The sequence below is a fragment of the Festucalex cinctus genome, chromosome 13 (assembly GCF_051991245.1).
Source record: "Festucalex cinctus isolate MCC-2025b chromosome 13, RoL_Fcin_1.0, whole genome shotgun sequence".
NCBI lineage: Eukaryota > Metazoa > Chordata > Actinopteri > Syngnathiformes > Syngnathidae > Festucalex > Festucalex cinctus.
Window position 1 is genome coordinate 424,416 of NC_135423.1, and position 15,647 is coordinate 440,062.

Consider the following 15,647-nt stretch of genomic DNA (forward strand, 5'->3'; position numbering starts at 1 on the left):
GGCACAAACAAACCTACGAGCTGCATATGCCTCATCTGTACGTATACCGTATAATAGTCTGCTGGTGAGGTGGGAGTACCAAGATGGCCGCCTTTAACTTCAACGGCTTGCACTTGGCGTGTACCGGCTATCCAGGCATATATACAAGTCAGTGGTCACGAACCGCAGCTTGTGACCATAAATGAGGGTCGGAATGTCGACGGACGTTCGAGTTTTTGCCTTGGCAACAGCCCAAGCTGCGTTCCGATTGGCCAGCCGCTACCTGGAGTCCGGCAGGCCAAAAAAGGCCCGATTGGGCTCGTTCTTGAACAAAAGTAAGGTGCGAAATCTTGGACTGTCCCCATATGTCAAAATGACACCTTGCTTGTCATGAAATGGAGTCGTTGTCAGATCATATTTGGATATATTCGGAGGCTGCATCATGAATGTGGGCGTCCCCTTAGAGCCGAGTGCCTCCAGAGGGGCGTGTCGCCATCCAAAGCTCAAGGCCTGGGCTCCAACCTGGTGACGGAGGTGCGCGTGTACAACTGGTTCGCCAACCGGCGCAAGGAGGAGGCGTTCCGGCAGAAGCTGGCCATGGACGCCTACAGCACGCCCGCCACGCACGCCATCAACCCGCTGCTGGCGCACGGATCGCCGCACCATCCGCAGACCAGCGCCTCGCCGCCAAGTAAGATCAGACTTACAGTGAAAAAAAAAACATGGGCGGGCCTTTTACCTGCTAACTGCTTCTTGAAAATGTTTAATTGGCGTTACACGCCACTCTGTATCAATTAAATATGTCATTAGAATAATAGAGTAGCTCCTTGTTGCTAGGTAGAATTTGTAGGTCACAGATTATTCACGTCGCCGTTTCCAGGACAACTCAGCGGGCAGGTGGACTTGGATGACTCACAACACAGTAAAAGGGCAGGAAAATCAATAAATGTAACAGTTTGGAAAAGAAATAAATATCATTAGTTACGGGATTTAGAAAAAAATAATTGGGCATTTATTGAAATATCAATTTATAAATTAAATTAAACCCCCCAAAAATAATACCTTAAAATCACAATTAAATATGATCAAATAAATCCAATTAAACATAAAAAAAACAAATATTAATTAATTTGTCATTATAGAAATAAATATTTAAATAATGCAAAATAAAAATGATCAAATAAGGATATTTAAAAATTATTAAAATACGTTAGAATAAAACTACAATATTTGCATCTAAAAGTATTTGTAAATGTAAAAAAAATGTTTAAAAAACTGATACAATAAAATAAATAAAAAGAGCTGAAATAATATATAAAAACATAAACAGAACTCTAGGGATAATCCAACAAGTTTATTCATATGCAACACATTATTTAATAAAAACATGAAAGAATAAATAAATGAGTAAATAAATAAATATAAAGATAAAAAAAAAAAAATATATATATAAATGAGTGAAAAAAGAAATAAATCTAAAGAAAATTAGAACATCGGATCATCTTTTATATGACCGATTCCTACCCATAAAGTACCGTATGCAAATCGTTGAAATATTTGTGAGGCAGGTCTGAGGGCCGTCGCTTGACGAGGCCGCAAGCGTTGATGCGATCAGAGAGCGAGAGACGAGTGATCAATGAGCGCGAGCGAGCGAGCGAGTGAGTGAGTGAACGTGAGCACATGAGCAGATGCAATTGTCATTCGTTCCCTGTTTGACGACACGCTGAGAACAATCCGCATTGTACCTGCAATCTCCACTCCAAAGTCAGCCCGAGAGGACACAAAGGGCGGCCGCCCCGATGACGGGCCCGGGGTCGGCCCGGGGTCGGCGGGGTGGCTTCGGGGGAGGGGCCGACGGCAGCGACGCCACTTCCGCGTTTGCCGGCGAGGAAAGACGCTCGCCGTGACCGTTTCACCCCGACGCCGGTGTTTGCCTTGCGAGCGATGGCTGTTGACAAAGTCTACCTGCCGCGTATACGACATCACGACAAAAGCTGATAGCTTTCATCCGCCGCGCCATCACTCAGCCGCCATAAAAGTGGCGGCGAGCGGCCTATTGTGTCCGCTCGTGTCCGTACACGAGGGAAAACAAACTGTTTGCCTTGGCTTTGCTCTTTTACCTTCTTGATAGAGCGCTCGCTCGCTCCGTGTTGTCGATTTGCCTTCTTTTCCTGTTGTTGGGCGGAGCCACATGGCCTGAAAATGGAATGTGAAATTCCGTGCCCAATGTCAATTTTCCTTGAGCGAAACGCGGCAATCTCGTGTTGATCCGGACTTGCGGACGAGCGTCCGTCCATCGCGTTTGTTGCGTTGGCCGGTCTCGCCTGACCCGGCGTTGACCTCCACGTTGGGCCCGGCTCTCAGCTGGCCGCTTACAAGGCGTCCTGCCGACGGCGTCAGCTGTTTTTCAGTGTCGGGCCCCAATGTCCCGGCGGGGTGTCTCATTGCGTTGCTGGGGCGCGGCCTGGATTATGCATGCTTAACGGACAATTAAAATCCTTCTGCTGCGACATCTCCCAGGCCTTTGATAAGGGTCTGCTCGGACTTTAGCCTCCCTCGGCGGGGGTCCCCATTGTCCGCTGTATTAGAAGACTGCGCTGACTGCAAACTAGCGTCATTTATCTCCGCTGGTCCCTCAAGGAGTGGGGGTCACCTTTTGCACCCCATCCTTTTACCTTTATGGGCTGCGGAGGCCGGTTGCAGACTTGGAGCAGCAGGAGCTGTCCACTGCGCTATCGGCTCTTTTTGGGCCAGACAGGACTGATGAGGCCCTGGAAAGAGGGCGAGAGATGCAAATCCCCTCCCTTCCCCAATCTCTCCCCTTCCTTCACCGCACCTTCACTCACGGCTGAGAGTTCACCGCTGGGTCGGATCAAACAATTCTCCGCTCGCTTTGTGAGTTTGCATTGATTCCGATAAACTATCCGATCCGATCGTTTCCAGGGGTTATCTTCTTTGATTTTTGCTTGATTTGAACTACGTACACGAGACGGAGGGATGACGCTACATTACCAAACATTTGAGTTTTCACTATTGAGTGTGGCACCAAACTGACCTCAATCAGTATATATATATTAGGGCTGTGCAATTAATCGACATTCAATTACAATTTCAATTATTACACCGAAAAATCCGCATAATCACAAAAAAAGATTATTAATACTAATTTTTTAATTTTTTTTAAATTATACATTTGCACCTTTTTTTTAAATTTAAAAATAACAAATTTCATAAATTTAGTTTCATCCAAATGAGCTTGCATAATTATAGTCTTTCAAAATTGTTTAATTGTTGTAATATTTTTTTTACATACATTTTCTTTCCTAGCAAAAAATAAATGATCATCCCAATCGTGATTTTCAAAATAATCGTAATTAATATTTTCTTCATAATCAAGTAGCCTTTTTTTTTTTTTAATCAAAAATTCAGCCCCCACAGCTAATTTTACTTGTCAACAAGACATTTGGTAGTCATGTGAATCATGCATGGACGTACAAAAAAGTCATGCCCAAAAAGACACATGAAGTCTTCCATTTGCCAAGTGAGCTTTTTGAAGTCATTTGTAGGGGTCCTTCAAAGACAAGCTACTACAGATTTTGTCCAATTGCGACCGATTTTTCTATACTAGTTGGATGGATGACATTAGATAACGAAGAAATATTTGATTTTTCATTGTGTCCGCCAAGCTTGGAGGTGAAGTTTGATGACTCCAAATGCAAAATTTGTCATAACTCAGCTGATGTTTTTCTTTTCTTTTTTTCCCCCAGCCCTATAACCAATTTGAAAATGTTTACAATTGCACACCTGACCAAAAAAATCCAAATAAAAAAATGTGAGTTTCATCTGAAGGCCATTTCATCCCCGTAATTGCTCTGCTAAGACAACAAAACATGAGTACGATGAAGCTTCAAAAGGTCAAATCAAAAGCCAAAGCAGTCATTTAACTGTGATTGATTGTCCCCCAGACGTCCGTCGTCCAGTTTGTCCGACTTGATATTGTCTGGTGCGGACATACTGTGGAGGCCCCCGCAACACTCGGCCGGGCCTTGTAAACATGGCGGTGGGACAATAAAGCACTCCATTGGACCGCTGACCCCCGCTCGGCACACAATGGAAGGTCGCTCATAAAAGGGCAGTTATCGGGGCCTCTTAAAGCATCAGGATGCCATTCTGCTCCGCTTTGTTCGCGGACGCTCATAACTGCAACTGCCGGGAGGCGACTTCAGGGACAGAATCTGCAAGCACACTTGACAAGTTTCGCTTCGACGAATCGGCCATGTCGCGATCGCAACAACAAAAAGCTTTCCCCGTGACATCACGTCGTGCTTCCGGGTGGCACAAGAAACCTTGCAAACAAACCTGTCCATGTCATCAGACCAAACAAGAGACACTTGTCATCTGCAGTCGGCACGTTTCTGCGATCTGGAAATACTTTTCCGTCTATTGTTTATAAACATTAACAGCCTATTCCCACAAATTCAACCAATCCACCGTGAATTAACCATTAGAATTCGTTTGTATTTCATCAAATCCATCTTAAAATTGTTTCTGTTAATCAGGTCATGAATATTTCGGTCGATTGAGAGATTATGAGGTGCTCCAAAAAAAGTTAGCAAAACCCTGTTTGGCGCCGTTTGGTTGCTAGGTTGAGAGCAAATGAAGTGAAGCGAGCGTGTTTGTGGAGATTCACACCTCAACGTGAACACCCCCCCAAAAACAAGATGGATGACTTAATTAAGCTCAGTCAACACAATTAGCAGTTAGTGCAGAGTTGGGCAAATATTGCATCAGGACATGCGATGTCCACGTTCAATGCACGCGGATCCTCGGACGCAATATTGTACGTATGTGCCTGTACTACACAATTACAAGCTAAACACGTATTCAAAATGAGTGGTGGCAAATGTACTCATACTTTGTACTTCATTAAATAGAAGTAGAGAGTTGCGGGCAGACAAAGACGGTGGCAAAAATAGAAATACTGATTCAACTACTCGACTTACGTAAAAGTAAACAAGTGCAGACTGAAACGTAGGCGAATTAAGTTTTTGCGACTTTCTGCTTGTCCCATCTGAGGTCGCCACAGACAAGATGCAACTACACCACCAGTGCTGAAATGTATTTAAGTAAAAATGACTTCTTCTTGTCAATTGTTTACAGTACCGGTCTGCTAAGCTAGCACAACGAACCCGAACTTCTCTGCACGCAAATTTGTATTCGTAATTCCTTCATAGTGCTCGTGCTGAGAAGGGGAAAAAACTAGCCTAGCTTTTTCTTTTATGCTATTAAAACAACATGTTCTCTTGGAGTGAAATGTATTGATATGTGAAAAATCTACTGCAAACAGTTGCCATGTTAACTAAGACCTAAGAACAGATTGTGATATGTATGACGGATGAAGATTTTACATCATGCCCTGTTGTTGACAATTCTGTCAGAAGACAATTACTAGAATGCTAACATGCTAACAGCCGCTATGCTAGCATCCATGCCACATAGCCCGCCGTGTGCGCACATGTTTGTATTACGGGTTGGATGACTTCACATTCCTTTAAGTCAACACAAATTTGAGTCGACGAGTTGCTGTTGACGTTATGTAAAGAACTATGATTAAAAATAAATCATAGTCGGAGGGAATGCTTTGTAAAAAACAGATTCACAATGAACAGTTCATACACCAAATTTACACAAAACATCCACGTTAGAATGCAAGAGCATATAAAATACGCCAAAATATTTTTTGATCAGAAATGTTTTTCGTTTAAGATGGTTTTGTTTTTGTTTTGGGGGCTTGAGTAGGCAATAGCCTCAAAACGACCTCCACAACGTCCTCGTTGAATAATGAAGTCAACTGGTCCGTGCAAACCACTCGTGTGTGTTTGCGTCTGTTTGGTAGGTAGGTAAGTAGGGTGTTCCGCTGTCACACCTGGGTCACGGACAGAGAGGAAGATGTGAGATCTGGAGCGCAAACATTGTCCGTGTGCGTGCGTGCGTGCGTGCGTGCGTGCGTGCGCGGATAAGAATGTGTTTGACATTGCTCGTAATTGTGTAATGTTGACTCTGTTGATATCACAGCGGGGGCCTTTCATCGGCAAACAGTCGACTGTCAGTCAGCGTCGTCGCCTAGCATTCCACAGCAGTAGCTTAGCTTAGCCTAGCTTAGCTTATGGCGGCGAGAGGAAGGGAAGCGCGCATGTGGTCACGCGGGACGGCCTTGGCCCAACCAGTTCGATAGCGGAGAGCAGGGCAACGGGGGCAATGTGTTTGTTTGCTCTGTCAGTCGAAGGTAAAGAAGCAGCGTTGGCGGGATAGTTGTCCTGATCTCACGTTCTTATACTGACATACAAAACGTGTTGCCGTTATTATTCAGCTGCTCTTGTCTAGTGTATAGGAATCATTCAAAATTAATTTTCTTGTTAAACTGAGTCGTAGAGTCACAGCATGGAAGCTTATTCGTGAGCTAGCCACCACACGTTAACAAACGCTGTTTTGCTAACACACAATATCGGCTGTTTTCAAGGACACCTTTTTAATTGATGGCTTACATCAGTCAGTCTCGATTAGCATAAGCATTAGCGAGCTAGCCAACACGTAACATTTGTGTTGCTTTCCAATATCATAGGCTCCTACAAACTTACGCTTTTTGTGTCATTTTTTCCTAATAATAACATTGAAGTGACATTTTCTGACGAAACATCGTCATAGTTGGCTTCACCTAACATATATGTATCTTTTATTTTCTGTGTATTTTAGTGCGGTACAGCCAAGGCCCCGGCGAAGTGACGTCGTCCACTAGCATTAGCCACCACGCTAGCAGCGGCATGTCCACCAGTCAGTCGGTGCTCCAGCAGGTGTCTCCGGGGGGGCTGGACCCCAGCCACAGTCTGCTGTCACCCGACGCCAAGATGGTGGGTGGACGCACGCACCTGGGTGGGGCCCCTCCCCCGCCCTCAACACCGCGGCACTCAGATTAGATAAGAGTCGCTCCGTGTTTTAGCACAATTAGCTCATTATGCTGCCAAGTTGGTCCCTCGGCGGACAAAGAAACATTCTGTCCTCATTGATTAAACGCCGCGCCAGCAGATAGATGACGCATACGGTTATGTTTTTTTTTTTTTTTATAGGTTCTCCAGTCTCCACTGTGCCCTGTTCAAATATTTGCTTTGTGACAAGGAAATGTTAGAAAGATGCAATGTGGCTTTCAACAGTACAAATGGATATTTCAGATTTTTCAAAGGGACATGTTATTTCGTTTCAGAAGATTATTATTGGCATGTTAGTAGTAAGTGTTAGCAGATGCTAACATTAGCCATCTAGCAAGGCTATCTTGTATTAGTGTCTCAAGCTGACAGACGACAAAAAAATATGCAAGTGTTCAGATATTTTTAGCTGAAAAGTTTTTTTTAAAACTGCCTTTTCTTCATTATCACTGTTTGATTTTGTAAATGTGTGCGTGTTTGTAGCTACTAGTGATGTAACGATAAGCATGACATCGCGATATCGTGATATTAAAACTGCCACGATATCGTCGTCGTCACGTGCACGATATTTAAACGCAACACAGCTGTTTCCATTTGTGCATTTGTAGCACCCTCTGGTGGCTAGTTTTTTAGTGCAATTAAATTTTCATTAGGGATATTTTGGCCCTTCTATGTTTTAAAATCTTGCACTAATTGTCAGATGAAGGGCAATGTAATATGACTGTGAAGCAAATCAATATATGGAGGAACTCCATGTGTGTTGTGCAATAACAACATAACATAATAATAATAGCATAATAATAAGAAAACATAATAATAACATAACTGATGTTATGTAAAAAATTTTTTTTAGTATGAGCTCTTTTTTTTTTACAATATTGTGACCTTTTTAAATATCGCCAGCCTCCCCACAATATTATGATAATTATCGTATCGTGACGTGTGGATATCGTTACATCCTAGTAGTTTCCCAAGCATACATACACACTCTTTTATACAAGAATTTGAACTCAGCGCATCACAATAGATTTTCTAATATATTTTTTGTATTTTCTTTGGTACATATTTGAACGTTTGTTTGTTTGTTTGTTTTCCCGTTGCAATTGTAAATAAGTTGTTGGAAGTGGTAACGGTGCCGTTTGGTTTCAGATTTCCGGTTCGGGAGGCGGTCTTCCTCCGGTGAGCACGTTGACCAACATCCACAGTTCGCATCATAGCCACCAGCAGACGCAAAACCTCATCATGCCGCTTTCTGGGGTCATGGCCATCGCGCAAAGTACGTACAAAAAAAAAGAACGAAAAGAAACTACACGACACTACAATGGACACCAAAACTTCCAAATGCTGCCTCACCTAATGAATCCTATCCTATCCTTGCCTGCAAACCCTCAAGTGCAAGCATAGCACAAGTTGAAACTCAAGTCCTCCGGCTGACAGTGCTTTTTTGTTGTTGTTTGTTTGCTCTCAGGTTTGAACACGTCGCAGCAGTCGCAGTCGGTGCCGGTGATCAACAGCGTGGCGGGCAGCCTGGCGGCCCTGCAGCCCGTCCAGTTCTCGCAGCAGCTTCACAGTCCTCACCAGCAGAGCCTCATGCAGCCGTCGCCCGCTCACATGAGCCAGCAGCCCTTCATGGCCGCCGTCACGCACTCGCACGGTCGGTCGCACGTCTTTTCGTTCGGTCGCCAAGCTCACAACTCCAAACAAAGGCTTTTTCTCTAAATGGAAGCTTTTTTTTTGATTTTGCAGTGTACCCTCACAAGCAGGAGCCGCCGCAATACTCGCATCCGTCGCGCTTCCCGTCGGCCATGGTGGTGACGGACGCCAACAGCATCGGAACGCTGAGCTCCATGTCGGCCGGCAAGACGGTCAGTGTCAACGTGCGCACACTCGATACTTCCTCGATACTTCGCTCACCTCATGATCATGTCTCCATTACCTTCTTTTAAATCACAAAAAGATCATATTGGCAGCATATTTCTAGGCCAGTAAAAGCTACCAGCACAATAATTAACATACTAACATGACAATGTTTTTCTTTTTTTTCTTTTTTAATACAGCTAACTGTTTTATGAGGAAGCTTTGCAAAGAGCTCGGACGTGGGCCAAGGAAGAACTATTGTATTTTCTTCTTAAAAAAAAAAATATATATATATATATCGCTCTGGACTTTTTTTTGGTATTTCAGCTATTTTTCTTTCTTTTTAATTTATTTTTTTTTTTAGCTATAAATGCACAGAATAACAATGTTTGTTTGGGAATGTATGAGTTATGTTATCAGTTTGTTATAGAATGAAACCAAAATGCTCATTTGACTAATAACGTATACAGTCAGTACCTATAAATAGCAAAATCAAAGAAACAGATTATTTTTGCAATAATCTCTTCATTACAATGACTTCTTCATTCCAGCTTTGTACATATATTTTATTTCCAATAATAGATTGATAGACTGTCTTTTTAAAATTATTTTGCCTATATATATATATATATATATATGTATATTTTTTTTAAGGTTCTTTCAAGAATATACAATATAACTTTTTCAAAAAATATTAATTCCTTCTTTTGTGTTTTTTTAAAAGCCTTAGTTGTTTTTGTTTCAATGAAAATATTGTTTTCAAATAATGTATGCTACTCGTCTATTACAATGTTTAAAACTATTTTAGAATTATTTCTCTTTCAAACGATGGATACATTAGCTCCTTTATCGGCTTTTTTTTTGTTGTAAGGATTCTTTTGCCCATGTCCTGGTTATTTATATGTACTTATTAATTTACAATTTACGTAATTTCTCATTGACTAACACATGAATCAACATTTCTAAATGATTACTTTTAATGTTACTATATTGACATGTTTATTAATGGAGAAATAGGCAGATTATTACAATTCTTCATTTTTTTTTGCTGAACTTTTCCTGTAATGCGATGAAGTGACGCATCTTGAGCGCACACGCGGTGTTTTCCTCTGATGGCGTGTTGACTTGTTGACTTCCTGTCACACATTAGGATGCTCCGGTAAACAAGATGGTGCAACTCGGGGGTCTCTCCTGGGTAAATACTTTGTTTTATTCGTCCAGTCAATGCACACACACACACAAATCTCCTCCTCCGTCCTTCCATTTCCTGTCCAATCTGCGTCTCGTTCCTTGGAGCTGAACGCGACGCGACGCGACGCGCGTTGATTGATGGCGTGAGGAAATGAGGCTCTTAATCCAACTTCTCAAGCTTGGCGTCATGCTACAGTAGATAGCGAGCGGCACGTGGGGGAGGCTTCGCATTGGCTGCTGCTTCGGTTCTTTTTTCTCATTTCAGTGCTTGAAAGGGATACTTCGCTTATTTTGAACATTAGAGCAATAAAAAGTTCATGTTTTACTTTCATTATTTTTCACCTTTAAAAAGACATTTTGCAACTTGCTGTCGACTGAAAATGACATCACAAGGGCTCAGGTAACCAATCACCCGTTTTCTAGGTTTGGTCATGTGACATTCATAAGCTGAGCTGTGATTGGTTACCTGAGCCCTTGTGATGTCATTTTCAGGCGACAGCAAGTTGCAAAATGTCTTTTGAAAGGTACCAGTTGTACATGAAAAATAACGAAAATATCAAATGTGCCAAAAACGTTAAATAACGTCTCGGAAAATCACAATCTATGCCGCCATAAACGTTAAATGATGTCAACTACGTTTTTTTTTATTTATTTTTTTTTTTATCAATGGGCAGTTCACCATCTAAGTGCAGCACGTGCTGCCTGGTCAATGAGTTGTGGAATTTAAAAAAAACACTCACTATCTATGGCCAGCAGATGGCCGCATTGTATCTCTTTTAAATGGGCTCATTGCGTATGAAATTACTCAACTCAACTCAACTCAACTTTATTTATAAAGCGTTTTAAGAACAGGCGTTGCTGTATACAAAGTGCTGTATAAAGACGGGGGCCATTTTCTGACCTGGATATTAAATTACAGTCGACATCACACATATGGAAGGCTGAGCACCTTTCAAACATTCCTCCCTGACGACAATAATATGCGATGATGACTCGAACGGGAAAATTCTGATTTGGCAATTCGAGTCACCATCATACACAGCCCAGGTGTGGGGGTGTGTAGACTTTTTATAGCCATTGAAAACATGCGGCTGTTGTAAGAATGGCAGCAGTCTTTCAAAAAAAAAAAACAATCAAAATACACCTAATGAGTCGGCTACAAATTGCTAATGTGAAGTGTCGTTTTGGCTGCACCGCTTCGAAATGTGGTGAGTGCGTTCACACGTTCAATTTCCCACGCTGAGCCAGGACGAGCGCTCGATGGCTTCACACCGCGTGACAGTCCAGCGCTGACCGTCCAAAACACGCTTCATTCGATGCTCCGGATTCCAACGCTTCAAATGAAATGAATTTTATTCAAGTGGAGCATTATCATCAAGGTATAAACGGACATTCACTCCATTTCATGAGAAATGGAGTACCTAGAAGTTTATTTTCAATTTTTAGTGATGGAAAAATAAATAAATATAAATAAAATTAAAAAAAAAGAAATTTGAAACAATTTTTAATTAAAAAACATTTTTTTTGATTATTGTAAATTGCTATGTAAAAAGAATGATTGCAATGAAACAATTTTTGAAACTTTTCATTTTTCATGAAAGTTTTGAAAAAAATTGAATAGTTCTCACTTTCTGTTGCTGTAAATTGCCATATAATAAGAATAATTGAAATTGAGACAAATAATTGTCAATTAAAAACACCAATTAAAAAACATTTTACTTGATGCAAATAATTTTGATACAGAACAAAAGTAAATAATTTGACTTAAGAAAGAAACATCATAATTTCATCCTGCTTTTGATGATTTTTTAAAAATATATTCGAATTGAAGGAAATAATAGAAAAATCAAAAAATGTTATAAATAAAATGTAATGACTTAAGTCCCTTAATAATTGTCAAATAATACTTACATTTTATGATTGTAAAATAAAATTCATGCATAACTTTAAATATTATATATTATATTAATATATGTTTGTAATAAAATGTAAAGTTGCAAAGCTTTTCACCAAATAATTGTTCAAAAAATTTTTCTTTTTTTACTTTTCATGATTTCAGATTTTTTTTAAGTACACAAATAATGAATCTAATGTTTCTTATTTATTATTTCATGTATTAAATCATATATATTTATTTGATGTCATTTTTAAATGTAAAGTAATCAACGTGTAACCATTTCAAAGAACAGACATGCTGTAATAAAGCTATAAAAGCTGACAATAACATTTTCAAATTCAACACGATGTGGATGTAATTGTAACTGAAATAACTGCAATCAAGCACTTTTTATTGAAGCAACAATTAGCTGACGGTCGCTCCCAAGTGTTTCCTTATCAGGGCCCGCCTGCTTCTCACGAGCCTTTTTTTTTTTTTTTGAACCAACATTCCCTGTTGACCCACAAAGCCTCCATTATTGCACCTGACGCCCTGCGACTCACCTTGTTATCAGCTGTTTGCGCCGCCAGCCAGGTCCAAATAAATTCCACAAACAATCCCAAACAGGCTCCACCTATTTGGTCAGGTGTGCGGCAAAAGAAGAAAACAAACAAACAAGCTGCGCCATTATGGCCAAACTTTCAAACAAATAAATTGCTTTTAGCCGCCTGCTATTGCTGCATGGTGGATGAACGGTTAGCACGTCCGCCTCACAATTCTGAGGTATCATTTGAATGAATGTTCCAGCCTGTCTTGAGGGAAAAAAAAAAGCAGGAGCCGTTTTGTGGCCCCGAGCCTCACCTTGTAAACCTTTGGCCTACTTCTTGTCTCACGTCTGCTGTTTTTCCTTCCACAGTGTCCTCTTCAAGCGTGGTGACCTCGCCGCTGCCCGGCAACACCGCTGCATTTTTTCCCCCCTTTTCTTCCCGCCCCCGCTCCACCCTTTACCCCCTTGCCCGTCACCGTGGCGACGGATGACACATCGGGTGGGCCGAAGCAAAACCAAGGATGGGATCCGGATCGCCTGGCAGGCGAAGATCAGTCGTGCTGTCGAGTGATCGAGCAGGACGTCGGATTGGTCCGCGCGTGTGATGTCACACGTGCTTCCGGGTGGCAGAAGACGGAACTTTCAACCGGGAAACCATTTGATTTCATCAAAACAGAGGAACTTGAATTTGAAAGAACGGAGGAAATGACGATTTTGCTCTATCTTTGAAATATATCCACTGGAACACATTCCGCGGGATCGTCGCAACGACGAGGCGCTCTAAAGCTGCCACACCCGCCCATCCACATGCTGGCCATCATGTCTGACTTTTTCGTTTTTCAAGATTCCCTCTCTCATGTGCGTGCACTTGTAGCTGACAACGAGGCGCTCTAATGTGACCAGTGGACTCTCTCAAGGGAAATTTTTGGAAAAAAAATAATCACCGGGTTCTTCTATATTTGGGAGGTTTGGTTACGACATCCACTCAAAAAATAAAAATCACGACGACCATAATGGCAGCAAGTTTTATGTGGTTTTCAGTCGAGGTGAGCGCTCGTCACTCATTTTCTGCCACCCGGAAGTGTCCTGACGTCTGCTGTTTACAGACATGATGAAAAGGTCCATTCACTTGCCAAGCCCACTTTTTTTTCTTCTTCTTCTTTTTGACCACACGAGGAAAAGGAATCCCGCCTTCGGACTGCGCGACAATCCCGACGCTTGTTGATCTGGCGTTTTTACCGCCAACCACAAAGTCTTCCTGTTTGGCGCTCACTTGTGAGTGTATCATGTGATTTTGTTTGTTTGTTTGTTGACAATCTTCAGAGGACTATGCAAAGATTCAGTACAGGAAGATGAGACAATTTTAAATGTATAGACGAGGTGTGAAAATAGGACTGCGGTCTGGTTCCTTTCTTGCCACACCGCATACTGAATATGCACCACGTCAGTGACCGCACCAACAACGCACACAAGCATGTTTTGGTTTTGGTTTTGTTTTTTGTTTTTTTTGCTGAACGCTGCCTGCAGGAAGAAGAAAAAAGGCCAAAGTAGACAAGAATTTTCCTCGTCATCCATGTTTTGATATGAATATTGTTGATGATAAACTTGGACCCGCCCCCCCCAGTTTGAGAAGCAACCACTTGTTTTTCGTGTTCTAACAGAAGCTCAATGGAATCCAGTGCGGGTGGGGGGATGTGGGGGGTGTCCAGACACCCAACAGTATTAGACATTCCCATGGAAACATTAGGTCATGAATGATGTTGGGAGCGCTGCGACGCTTTCTTGACTGTTATGAGGTGCATGTGCTTACTGCCGTCCAATCCAGGGGGCGCTCATCATCATCATACCACATTTATATGTGCGCGCGTGCGTGTGATTTTCTTCTCCTCCTTAATGTATTATTTTTGTATAAAATGGAAATCAATCTTAAATCATTATTTATACGTGCTGAGGAAATGTTGATATTTTGAGTAAACGTTTTTCAAAGTGAACTTTAAAGGCTGCTTGTTGTTATTTTGGTTGACCATGCTGACATTTGCCATTTCAGTACTTGATTTCATTTAGGGTTTTTTTCTTTTTATTACTTTGATTTGAATTTAGTTGAGACGTTTTATTATGCAGTGTGTTTTTATTGTTTTTATTAACAGTTCATATACTTTCTGCTTTTTAATTTTATTATTATTTCTTTTTTGTTTCATTCTCTTTTCATTACAGACAAAATTGCCTTTTCGGGTGTATTTTCAAGCATGTCTTCAGGAGATTTTTTTTTTTTTTTTTTTGGGGTCTACTTAGGATAAACATAAGCACCAAATTTCATGTTTTATATGTAAACAACCCCTTCCACATCATTTGACAAACTGATTGAGAAAACAGCTTTAATAATTTTTAGGTATCATATCAGTCGAAAAAAGACATTCCGTGAGGTGAACTACTTGGACGGGTTCCAGTTGTTTACAAACATTAGGAAAGGGTTTATAGACCGATAACTTGTGGTTTTCATAATTATATAGTAGCCTATGCAAAGTATTGCGGAAGACTTTGATGACTCGCCCTAATAGCTTCCTCAATTGTGGTTGTAGTTACTAGTGCAACTTGTATCGCCCCGCAGTGTGTCCTCGTATCCCCACGTTGACCCGCAGCCTGATGTCCCGCTGGGTTCGGTCTTGTAATCCCCTGATGTCGCTCAATTTGCTTTTCAATGACTCCTTTGATTCTCACACCCAGGAAGCCTGCGAAGATCTGAACAAGCCCCCTTTTTTTTTTGCAACCTTTTTCTTTTTCCTCCTAGCTACAAAGGGGCCCTCCAAGCATCTGTTTGCGTTAGCTAGATAGATAGATAGATAATCTTGTTATCTATCTATCTAGCTAGCTAGCTAGCTAGCTAGCTAGCTAGGGATCTGTCTAATGCTGCCTTCAGGGAAGATAGGAAATCAGAAATTTCTGACCTCATATTAGGACGTATGCACTGAAATGCCCCTTTGAACTCGAAGATCTGAGTTGGGAAATCGGGATTCACTGAGCAGCTTCAATCTGAGGTCACTCAACAACGGTGAAACTCGTAGAGTCACAGAACCGTGAAAATGGTGTTTGCAGAAGTTCGTGTGCGGAAACAAAAGTCGTGTCAAGACATTTTGTTTGCTACTACACACCTACCACCTATTTAAACCCAAATAAAGTTCAGCTGTTCCAGTAGGCTTTTGTGACTTTTTTTTTTTTT

At 41.5% G+C, this 15,647-nt stretch overlaps 1 protein-coding gene across 3 annotated transcripts in view; it reads left to right on the plus strand.

Annotated features, from left to right (window-relative positions):
* Nucleotides 1-14,421, plus strand: part of hnf1ba (HNF1 homeobox Ba) — a 27,862-nt gene extending 13,441 nt beyond the window's left edge. For all 3 annotated transcript variants that reach the window (XM_077541749.1, XM_077541750.1, XM_077541751.1), the window contains 7 exons: nt 444-670; nt 6,733-6,887; nt 8,109-8,235; nt 8,428-8,613; nt 8,706-8,824; nt 9,967-10,011; nt 12,800-14,421. In XM_077541749.1, the coding sequence (XP_077397875.1) occupies nt 444-670; nt 6,733-6,887; nt 8,109-8,235; nt 8,428-8,613; nt 8,706-8,824; nt 9,967-10,011; nt 12,800-12,820 (880 nt within the window). In that variant the 3' untranslated portion in view covers nt 12,821-14,421. The remainder of the gene's footprint in view (nt 1-443; nt 671-6,732; nt 6,888-8,108; nt 8,236-8,427; nt 8,614-8,705; nt 8,825-9,966; nt 10,012-12,799) is intronic.
* The last annotated feature ends 1,226 nt before the right edge of the window (nt 14,422-15,647 follow it).